A 12,126-nucleotide genomic window follows, 5' to 3' on the forward strand; every position below is an offset into this window, starting at 1 on the left:
TGTTACAAACTAATCAGGGGGGACCAGCAGGCGTTGAGGGAGTCCCTGTTCCCCCGAGCACCAGCAGGAGTGACTAGAAATAACGGTCACAAGCTGGCAGAGGGTAGATTCAGACTAGACATCAGGAGGCACTACTTCACTGTCAGGGCGGCTAGGATATGGAACCAACTTCCAAGGCACAAACCAAACTCAGGCTAGCTGCAGGAATCAAGGACAACAAAAAGTCCTTCTTAAGATATGTGGGAAGTCGAAAAAAGAAAAAAGATAGCACTGATTCCCTGTGAGATCTAAATGGGCAACTGACATCTGATGCCCAAGAAAGGGCCAATCTCCTAAATGACTTTTGTGCATTGGTTTTCACCCTCCCAAGGGGATCACACTGTCAGAAAGGGCACAAACCATCCTGGGAGCGGGTGATGGGGCAAAAATTGATATGGATCAGGGAAGGAACACCTGGAGAAACCAGACATTCACAAGCTCATAGGCCCAGAATGAATGTACCTGAGAGTCTTGAAGGAGCTGGCAGAAATCATTGGCAAAGATATTTGAAAATTTGCGGTGCTCAGGCAAGGTCCCAGAAGACTGGAAAAGAGTCAACATGGTCCCTATCTTCAAGAAAGTGATGAAGAATGAACTGCAGAATTATTGACCAATCTTGCTGATGTCCATCCCTGGAAAATCCTGGAGAAAATTGTCAAGGAATCCATCAACACCAGACTAATGGAAGACAAGTGTCTGAATACCGGCCAACATGGCTTTGTGACTGGTAGGTCTTGCCTGACCAACCTCATCTCCTTCTATGACCAGGTAACACATGCCCTGGACAAGGGAGATGATGTGGATGTCATATATCTAGTTTTCAAGAAAGCCTTTGACTTAGTTCCCTATGATGTCCTCATGGTTATGCTGGGGAACTGTGGCCTTGATCATCTTATGGTCCAATAGCGAGGTAACTGCCTACAGGGTCGGACCCAAAGAGTACTAGTTGATGGGAGCAAATCAATGTGGTGCAGGGGGACCAGTGGAGTCCCTCAGGGCTCGGTACTTGGGCCGGTTCTCTTTAACATCTTCACTAGCAATCTGGATTTGGGAGTCAGATGTGAACTGGCAAAGTTCACGGATGACACCAAATTATGGGGGAGGGTGGTCACACTGCAGGACAGGATGGGGATACAGGCCAACTTGGACACGGTCTCAAGGTGGGCTGACCAAAACCTGATGGCCTTCAATGTAGAGAAGTGTAAGGTGCTGCACCTTGGTAGGAAGAACCTTCAACATACTTACAAGCTCAGCAGTGCTACTACACTCACTAGCACCATGACTGAAAGAGACTTGGGGGTCTTGATTGGCCACAAGATGAATATGAGCCACTGATGCAAAGTTGTGGCTGGCAAAGCAAACCAAACACTGGCATGCATTCACTGACGTATCTAAGTAAAATGAGGAATGTCATCCTCCTACTTTACTCGGTCTTGGTGAGACCACAGCTGGAGTACTGCATCCAGTTTTGGGCCCCCACTTCAGGAGGGAAGTGAAAAAGCTTGAGAGTCCAGAGGAGAGTCACTCATATGATCCAAGGCCTGGAGGGCAGGCCATACAAGGAGAGGCTGAGGGACTTGGGACTCTTCAGTCTGGAAAAAAGAAGGCTCAAGGGGGACTCGGTAGCAGCTTACAGTTTTATAAGAGAGGTACATCAGGACCTGGGAGAATAGCTGTTCACCAGCGCTCAAGCCTCAAGGGATAATAAGGTCTAATGGATATAAACTCCAGGAAGGCCAATTTAGACTAGACATAAAAAAAAGGTCTTTATGGTGCAAGTGTCCAGGGTCTGGAACAGACTCCTCCCGGAAGTGGTGCAAGCACCTACTCTGGACTCCTTTAAGAGACATTTGGACATTTATCTTGCTGGGATCATTTGACCCCAGCTGACTTCCTGCAGATTGGTGGGGCTGGACTCGATGATCTCATGAGGTCGCTTCCAGCCCCTAATGTCTATGAAATCTATGAAATCTATTAAATATAATTTTAAAAAGCATGTGTAAGCCTGAGAATTTCTTAATATTACAATGTGATTTTTATAGAAGTTTTGCCCTTACAATAGATGCCAGAAATGTCACCAAGTTCTGTTCTAAACCGTATGACCTGTATCATCATTCATTTTCCAAATAAACTTTTTGCTATTTTCATACTGTTTAAAATGTGTGAAACTTTTTTAGATAAAGTTATATATAACAAAATATCAGTGCATTTCCTCCGTGCACAGAACACAGATATATGAATACTCTAACTTAATATTCAGGATGGCAGTTAAGAGTTTCCTACAATTTGTTGAGGATTTTTTAGGTGAGCTCAAAAATCCGCAACAAATCCCTCCCAACCCCGCTCAGCATCCGGCTGCTCACCACCCCCCCCCCCCAGGGTACACTTACTAAAAACAGGGCTGCCAGGGGTACACTTATTTAAACAGGTTGAAAACCCCTGGGAAAGGGAATAAAAATAAAGATATATTAGGTAGAAACTAACATATTTACATATGACACAAATTGTCGGTGCTTAGAAATATATTGGATTAGCTTTATTTCTGTTAAAAAATAAAAACATTCCTTCTGACAATCCTTAGACATGCTGAAGGCACATAGACTTACAGCTTTCATCCCTAAATACTGCTCTCACTGCAGAGGAAATAATTGAATTCTATAACTGTAGAGGGAATTATTGCCTCTGCAGGAAAGGTTCTACTTAAAAACAAGTAAAAGTTTTAAAATGTGTAGACAGTACAAGTGAACATACTGTATTTTCTTTAAACTGTCGATTGCAGATTTCTAGGCTTTGGCTGTTTCCCCTACCAACCCATGCAGTTTCCAGTCTGTGGGTGTGGTAAATATGTTTCATGAGTACCTGTTTCACAGTTCACAGAAATAGCTGCACAGAGTTAAGACAGTAGTAATATGAAACCGGTCGTGTTGGTTTTTATTCACTGGCCCTGGAGATCGAAATCTGCATTCCAGATGAAACCTGCAGCCAGCAGAGCTTGATTTTATTTTTTTTAAGCTTCGAAGATACTCAGTCTAGTTTCCTCTGGCCAGAACACTGCAGGAATTCACTGAAGTCTTATGTTTTCGGGGGCAAGGAGGGTGGCTCTGAAGTTTTGCTTTGTTTGGATTTTTTATTTTACCAGTTGTGGTATTCTGATGGATTTGCTTGAGAAGGTCTTAAAGTAGTAAAGGTTACACAAAGGAATCTTTCAGGAATTTTTTTTTGCTGACAAATGTTCACAACTCTTTTCTTGTATAAGGAAGTAGCAAACTGTAAATGCCAACCGTTCTGTTCCTTGTTTTTACAGTTGCTCTGCACTCTTTTGGGAGTAGGAAGTTGTGTGTAGCCAGTAGGATTGCAGGAACTGAGGCAGTAATCATTGGTTGAGTTTTCAACTGTGATTTGAGTGCTGGCATATTTGTCGTGACAGAAAGCCCTTTCTGTTAAGAAGCAAGTACAGGAGTTTCTGAGAACTTTTGTTTGCTGTGCATCAAGATGCAAAATTGTAAATTATGACAGGCACTTTCAGTTCCTACTACAGCACTGAAAACCGGAAGAAGAGCTAGTGTGACCTGTGGGAGACCAGCTTCCCTCCTGATGCAAAGAGAAGAGCTCCTGTTGCATTTCCTGTCGTAAGTTAATAGACTGAATGAATGTAGTAAATATTTGAGTAAAGCGAGCAAATATCAATTACAGTTTGTACTGTGCTTTACTGAATATGGAAGAAAATAATACTTTATCTGACTGCAGTGAGCATTTGGAACAAGATAATGAAATAGAGAGCAAATCCAGACAGACTCCCTTCACTACATTTTCTATGAAAGCGCTTTTTGGATTTACTTCTAAATTGGAATCTACAAAAGAAGACACAGTCCTTACTGCATTTCGTCCTTTGGATGCCAACGCAAATGCCCAAGTTGACAACCAAGATATGAAGATTAATGATAACAATGATGCAGAAATTCATCATATATTTCCCAAAATACAGCAGGCTGACCCAGAGGTCACTGGCCAGATGAACCTGGAGCTGGAGCTACCAGAACAGAAAGAACTACCTTTGCCTTTAGAGTCTGCACAGGCTCTTTTGTCTGCATCTGACAAAGACAAGGATTCCATTCTTGTACAAGGTACTTTAGTTCATACAACAAGTGACACCGAATCAGACAATGAGAGCACAGACCTAGACAGTGAGGCAAGAGAAACAAACAAATCTGTGTTCAATAATGTCGCTTTGTCTGCTCAGTTTTTGGAAAATAACAAACAGTGTAAGGAAGAGTCAGAATCAGACAGTTGCAGCGAAAGTGAAGGTGCTGTGGACGGAGATGAAATTGAGTCAGTATCATCGCCTCCTAAGCGGCTTTCAACAGGGTCAGGGGATGCTTCGGGATATGGCTGTGTTCCAGAAGACATCATGTTAGCAGATGAGCTTTCCAGTGGCTCACCTGCCGCGGCGGAGAGCCCTCAAGAACCTGGAGGTGGTGAAGAGCAAGGGTCTTCCATGAGTAATATATCTCCTCAGAAAACAGCAGTGGGAGAAAAGACTTTTCAGCTTCCAGCTTTCTTTAGTGCGTTGCGTGTGCGAAAAAAAGGACAAACTGCTGAAGAGAGAGAAACTGTCACTGAAATAAAACAACGAGACAGCGATTTGGCTTTGCTTAAATTAAGACAGCCTGTTAAGAAAGCCAATATTACATCAGACCTGTTTGCTAAAAAGAGATCAGCTGAACCTAAAACAAATCCTAACATCCTGGAACAGCTCTCACATCTGTTCAAAACTGATGGTACCAAAACTGAAGATACAGCAGAAGATTCTGGTGAGGCAAGTAGTGAGAATGAGGACAGCGAGGGAGGCCCAGACAGCAAATCCTCAAGCAAAGAACCTCAGTCACCTTCTGAAGAAACAAAACTGGGCCCGGCTGAGTCTGCATTGGATGTATTTAAGGCTCTATTTATGCGGCCTCCAAAAAAGGAGACAACTGCAGACACTTCAGAGCTAGAAGCCATAAAACAAAAAATGAGACATGAAAAGGAGTCATTGAAAGCTGTATTTGAACGGTCAAAATCAAAGCCTGGAGATGGAACATCTGAGCAAAAATCTGTAGGTTGGATTACCTTTATTCTAATATAGGGTCTAGAGGTAGAAAGATGTGAAATTTGTTTTGATGGTAAACTGATGAACTCATATAATTAAGGCACCAGTAAATAATTATTTCAAAATTGGCCTTCATATTTTGGGAGCCTCAGATTTTGGGTGCCTAACTCAAAACACTTTGAGACAGAATATTTAGAAGCATTGAGAATGTAAAGTCTTTAGGAGCTGCAGATGATTGTCCCCATGCCCAAGATGAATTCTCTCAATATATGGTAACTGTGAAATAAGGCTTAAATTCACTCTCTGTGTGCCTGATGCCACAGACAATGAATTACAGATATTTTTGGTGCTGTACCTAAGATTTTTTTTAAGTTATTGCCTCTGTGTATTGTCTAATGAGAGAGAATATGCTATTGTCTAAGCATTCTGTAAATGCTTACAGATATTTAACTTTACACCAAAGAGTTATTTATTCATTTTCATGGAAAAGTTCAGCTCTGTAAAGTTCAGTTTGTGCCTAAGTATTTTCAGGACTGCATCCCTAGTGCTTTTGATTTGGATACATATACTTCCATAATGGAAAGGAAAATGTAATGAGTCAAAATAAACCAATTCACTCAACTTAAGTTTAAAAAAAATGACATGTTCAATTAAACAAGCAGAACAAAAACACTGTGTATATCAATTGCAGATACAAATAGGAAGGAAAAATTGTATGAATGAATTATATCTGCTCCAGCAGAATGGTTTATATGAGTATGTGTTGCAGGTTTGGACAATAAGCCTGAAATTGGGTAACCAAGAGTTTGTTTGCAGTCAGCTTCAGATTTCCATTCTCAAATGTGAGTTTGAAGAAACAAATAAAATAAAAAACAAATAAAAAATGCTTCTAAAATTATGTCTTTGGTAGACTAAGAACTTGTAGTCACATCAACATAAAGTATGTGAGGAAAATGTAGATGCTGGCTGGCCATTTATTACTTTATGTATAGCTTTTATGTATTATTAAATACTACTAAAATTAATCTGCAAAAACCCCCCCCAAACTCTGACTTTGGCTTGGATAGAGAAAAATTTTTCACATTCCTGTCGTAGTAATAGCCTCCTCAGTTCACAAAAGGACAGGCAGCTTCTCACAGCCAATATACCAAGTTGTTATAAAAACGCTGTATAAAACATACTGGTAAATGTTGTGATATTCCCCTCTGTAGAACAATTGCTCTTAAATACTCTTCCCCCTTGGCCCCTGACTGAATCTCATTAGAATGAGTGGGAACTAAACTTATGATCATGCTGGCCCATACACTAATTTAGTTAAATGTGCCATTTTCTGCTTTTTGGAATGGATTGATATTGCAATATTTTATTTTTTCCTTTCATCTTCTTTAATAGCCTGACCTGAGTCCTTCAGAGCAGGATGATAAGACTCCAGGGAGGCTTCAGACTGTATGGCCACCACCTAAAGTAAACGATCAAGAAGAAAAAGTGGGATTAAAATACACTGAAGCAGGTAAAACAAAAAGGTGAAAGATTTGCAGAAATGAATCATAACATTTCTAACATTCTGTGATTAAAAAATATACACGCCAATTATTTTCTTCTAGAAAACATTCTATTTCTGGGTATATGGGACTGGTGACCCTCACTTTGATAGGGAGATGCAGTTCCTAGCAGGTAAATGATATATGGGTGCATGTTGAAGTCAGTGTTGCATTCTACTTTCATGAGGAAAAAACAATGGCTTTTGATAGTGTAGGCCAAACAGTTTTCTGGTACAATTCTGTGGAAGGGATGAACATGGTCCAGAAATTAGAAATTATTTTTGTTTTTGTTTGGTTAGATTATGATCATGGGTATTGGTACTGTCAGGTTCTGGTTTACTTTGCTTATTCTCTTTAGTTAAAATCACACCTGTGGTAAATCCAGAGTAGAAGTAGGAGTGTTAATATATGTAGTTTTGAAACATTATTGAGAACACAGAAATAGCCATATGCAACCACATCATTATGTAGTCTAGTATTTTGTCCCTAATAGATGCCTATGCCAGATGCTTGAAAAGGTAGTATAACAAATACAATACTGGACTTGTGGAATAACCTGCTCACAAAAGATGCTTTTATAACTTTTCCCAGTCTCTGGTTGGCTTTTATACTTAAACAAGAGCATTTATGTCCCTTATAAAAAGTGCTTATTGTAGCTCATGAAACTCAGGTTGTTCTTCTACTTTGTGTGACTTTTCTAAAAACCCTGAAGAAAAGCAGTGGCTCTTTTGTTCTTATCTAGCAGCTTTTGAAAATATCACTCAGAAATAGTTGAGTAGGATTCAAAAAAGAATAAAACCCTTGCATGCAATGCTGTAAGTGCCAGTAAGTTACTTGTGTGTGTCCCATATTCCTTTTAAAGGTGTTATCTTTCAGTTTCAGTGAATGCCTGCCTGTGCTTACATTACCAGACAGGGTAAATAAGAATAGGATTTACTTCTATATTATGTCCTTTCTTACTTGCTTACTTTTGAAACTGTACAGTCCTAATCTGTTAAATCTCACCTTGTATGAAAGTCTTTCCTTGTCTCTAATAATTTTTTCAACCTCACCAACCTCCCTCCCTGTTTTTGCATGATTAATTACTACTATTTTTACCTGCCACACTAAATGATTATGAACAGTTTCAAAATAGTACTGTTAAAATATAAAGTACATAACTTCACTGTTTTATTTTTACTGTAACAGGGGAGGGAGCATAGACTAGGCAATGGAGACCTAGCACTCCAAGTTTGGCTTCTGGCTCCACATTTGATTGACTCATTGTGAATTCAATCAGGCTTTACAACCTTTTTCTACCTGAATCTATGAAACGGACATAACATTAGAAGTGCTGAACCCCCCAAAATGTTCAGAAAGTTAACTAGTTCTTTAATTTTTTCTCAGACACTGACAAAAGTGCATCTTATTTCAGAATACCAGGATGTACTAAATGTACTTGCTTAGATTGCATCTAAGATCCCTGCACAGTCAATACAATACATGTGCCATAATGCATTTCCAATTTTAACATGATTTTTCTTCTGTAACTTATTGTGTGTGTGTGTGTGTGTGTGGAGTGTTTTATTTTTTTCCTAAAATAACAAGTGAAAAGTGGTCTTTAATACCTTTTTGTTTCCTACTTGTCACTGCATTCTAGTGACTTCTCTTTTATAGCACAAAGGTACATGTGAACAAAGAAAGAAAAGGCAAAACTATGAATAAACAAAAGCTCCATGTTGTACTGAGATGAACTAGGTCATGCTTTATTGGGATGTAAATAGAAAGGAGGGACTGGCTTCAAATCCATGTACATTGCTGTCGTTTGTCACTAAGATATTTTGAGTTGTAGTGTTGTCAACAAGCTGATGGTATTTGAAGTCCAATTTTAATAGAGCACAGATCCTAGTATTCATTGCTCACCCAATGTCTGGCAGAGATAGGAATCCAGATGAAAATAACTTGGTAATGATTCAGCCAAGGTAGGACACAAGTGATGCTTTTAAAAGAGATGGGCAAAGGATGTGGATATAACTAACATATGTTGAGTTCTGTGCCTAAATGACTAGTGATGTAGCTGGCAGGGAGGTTCTTTCTCCATTAGTATGTGCTGACAGCAATGGATCACAGCAGAGGATCACCATCCTCTGTATAATCACCCTTCAAGTACTTGAATACTGTTATCTTCCCTTAGTTTTCTCTTTTTTCCAGACTAAATAACCCCAGATCTTCCAACCTTTCCTCATAAATCATTTTTCCTAGGTCTTGGAATATTTTGTTGCTCTCTGCTTTCCAGTTGTACACTTTCCAATTTTTCCACATCTTTCTTGAACCACAGCATTCAAAACTGGACACTGCTCCAAGGCTAAGTACAAACATTCAAAAAGCTTGAGGCAGAATTGATCTAAATTACAGAGTGTTCTGTAAGCGGTCTAGGTTAGATCAGTAGTGAACTGTATGCACATACCCTTTGGTGGGGAATGGGAACAGATTGCCTGCACTGACTGAGGCCTGCAGGTTGGGCGCGCTCCTGCACACCACCCAGTGTGCTTCACAGGCTCCCTGGGCTGCCAGAGACTACTGAGCACAAGTGAGCATCTGGGCCACCCCGATTGGCTGCCAGGGATGGGCAAGTATGCCCCCCACATCCACCCCCCTCCCTAATACTCTGGGAGCCTGTAGCTGCAGACCAAAAAAAGCCTTGCAGCACCCCAAGTGCCCATGGCCTGGGTACCTGCTAGAAGTAGCCAAGCTGCAAAACTCACAGGGTTACCTCCATGCAGGCCCAGTCCTCAACCCACCAGACATGAGCCACCCATACCAGATCCTGCTCAGAGGGGTGTGTGGTCCCATACTGGGGTAGCAGGGTGCCTGGGCATGGAGGTGTGGTGTGCAAGAGCCAGAGTTAGGGTCCATGGGGCTGTGCCCAAGCATGGGGGTTTGGGGGTCCCTGGCCGGGTGTGTGGGAGCCAGGGTCAGGCTCTGTGGGGCTGTGCCAGAGTGCAGGGTTTCTCCTGGGTTCAGTGTCAGGTGTGTGTATGCAAGTACCCAGGTCCTAGGGCTTGTGTAGGGAACACAGGCACCTCCCTTCCCTCCCCCCCACTCCTCTCCCTGCTGCCTGTTTGCAGTTGACAGATGACCAAAGGCAGGAGGTGGGACTGGGGACAGGGTCTGTGTTGTCTTGACTCTAGAAAGAGCTCAGGGGTGGGGCCCACTGGGTGTTTGGCCATTGGGCTCACTGGGCACACAGGCTGAGTGCTATCATGCCTCTCTGTGGCGGGGTGGGGGTGGCAGGAAGCTGCAAAGGAGGCCATAGGATAACGACCTAACTTGAATCAATAGATGAAGCCCCACTAGCACTAAATGGAGTAAAGGAATTATTTCACTTGACTTGCAAATGATACTCCTGTTAATTCATTTCAGTATGCTGTTGGCCTTTTTTAGAAAAACAGCACATTGTTGGCTCCTGTTCATCTTACTGTAACCTCCATGTCCTTTTCTGCAGCACTTCAATTTAGCCAATCATTCCCTGGTCTGAACTTGTGCATGTAATGTTTCTGGACAAATCCTATGCACAGGATTTTGCACTTGTCCTTAATGAATTTCAAACAATTTCAGACAATTTTTTAAAGTTTATCAAGGTCTGAATCCTAATTTAATCCTCCCCAGGTGTCTGCAATTGAAACAGTTTGGTGTCATCTACAAATGTGCTAAATGTTCTTTCAATCCCATTCCTCCAAATCATTGATGAGAATGTCATGGGAGACAGTGACAAAAGGCTTGCTAAAGTCAAGGTACATATCTTCTCCTCTCCCACTTCCACATTGCAGAGCCCACCACATTGCAGTAGAGAGAAATTAGTTCAGTCAAGCATGACTTGCACTTCCTGAATCTGTGAGCTGTTCCTGATCACCATTTTTCGTTCTAGGTACTTAGAAATTGATTCCTTGAGGATATGCTCCATCATCTTTCCCAGTACAGAGTTCAGACTGACCAGTTTGCAATTTCCCTTTCTTCTTTCTTTTATATATTTCGCCTTATCCAGAATGTCATCCAACCTCCACACATTCTCAAAAGAGAATAGCCAATGCTTTGTGTAATTGCCTCAGCTAATTCCTTGAGGGCTCTTAATGCATCTTGTCTGGCCCTGCTGATGTCAAAAACATGTGGATTCTCTAAGTAATAGCTAATGTTTGCTGTTTAGCCAGGTGATCTCTTGCTGAACTTGCTATTTTTCTTCCCATGGAGACAGCCTGCTCTAGCACCCTTAATATAACTGGTTTAAGTTATAATGTTCCCCTGGTTGTCTTTTTAATGGCAGATTTGCCTCCTCTGAGATCCTGCCCACCAGTTTCCTGAATGTGTTAGTCTGCTTTTCTGAAGTCCAGTTCTTTACTCTGCTACTCTCCTTCCTTCTGTGCCTTAGGACCTTGAACTCTATCATTTAATAGCTGGGTCTCATCTCAGTTGTCTTCTGCTTTCATGTTCCCAGTCAATGTTTTATCCTATTCATGAGCAACAAATCAAGAAAAGATTCCTTGTTAATTAGCCTCAGCACTCTTGCAACACAGATCAAAAAGTTATGGAACTGCCTACCCCAACAGTTCTAGTTGTGTCATTAAGGACTCCCCAAACCCTAACATTTGCTCAGAAAACTAATTTTTTTAGGGAGGTTATATTTTGCTCTTCTCTTGTCTTATGAGTTTTGAATTTCCTGAGTCCACCGTGTGGATGACAGTTATGACAACTGTTATGAAGGGAATTTTGGCTCCTGCTGCTTCTTGAATAGTTCATATAGTTTATAGTTGGGCTCTTGGGGGCTTCTTGAATAGTTCATAGAGCCCAGCTTCTCTTCAGACTCCAATATTTGAATTAATTACATATCTCCACATCTCACTCCACAGACTAGTAGCTAATTAGGCACCCTGTTGCTCTCACCTAAATCCTATCAATGCCAGCTCTCATATCTGACTGCTCTATCCTCCTGCCTGCTACTCCTAAGGTTTTTACACTTCCTTTTTCTAGACTTTGAGGGAGAGAAGCTGTAGCAGGATCTGCCTTTTTCTTTTGCAAAGCATAGGAGACAGGCCCAGGAGTTCTCCACTCCCACAATTATGTAGTCCCAGTTATTAAATGGCTAAAGAGAGGAATCGGACAGGAAAACAGTCGGACTTTCCTAATGCAAGAACAGTGGCCTCTTACTCCATTTACCCCTTCCTGTACTCCAAAAGCCACTCTGCTCTGAATGAAGCAATTCCTTCAGCAGCCCTTCTTCCCAAGTAACAAGGGACTGGAGAATGTAACTCAGAGAGTGGCTTCGTATAGGCAGGGCAAAAAATCCTGAAAATGATGATTATTACTTAACCTAGCTATAGTCCTCATGAAAACCCCTCAAATTGTGAAGAACTAAATCACAAGGGCTGCCAGTATCATAGTCAGCATCCCTTTTACTTGCATAGCCCAATAGCTTTTTGTTCT

The 12,126-nt window shown here is 41.3% G+C and overlaps 1 protein-coding gene across 1 annotated transcript in view; it reads left to right on the forward strand.

Annotated features, from left to right (window-relative positions):
• The first annotated feature begins 3,542 nt into the window (after positions 1-3,542).
• Positions 3,543-12,126, forward strand: part of LOC109321277 (formin-like) — a 239,975-nt gene continuing 231,391 nt past the window's right edge. Inside the window, exons 1-2 of the mRNA XM_019551832.1 lie at positions 3,543-5,134; positions 6,521-6,638. Of these exons, the coding sequence (XP_019407377.1) occupies positions 3,755-5,134; positions 6,521-6,638 (1,498 nt within the window). The 5' untranslated portion in view covers positions 3,543-3,754. The remainder of the gene's footprint in view (positions 5,135-6,520; positions 6,639-12,126) is intronic.

This window comes from Crocodylus porosus, unplaced genomic scaffold (genome assembly GCF_001723895.1).
Source record: "Crocodylus porosus isolate Cpor-Errol unplaced genomic scaffold, CroPor_comp1, whole genome shotgun sequence".
Classification (NCBI taxonomy): domain Eukaryota; kingdom Metazoa; phylum Chordata; order Crocodylia; family Crocodylidae; genus Crocodylus; species Crocodylus porosus.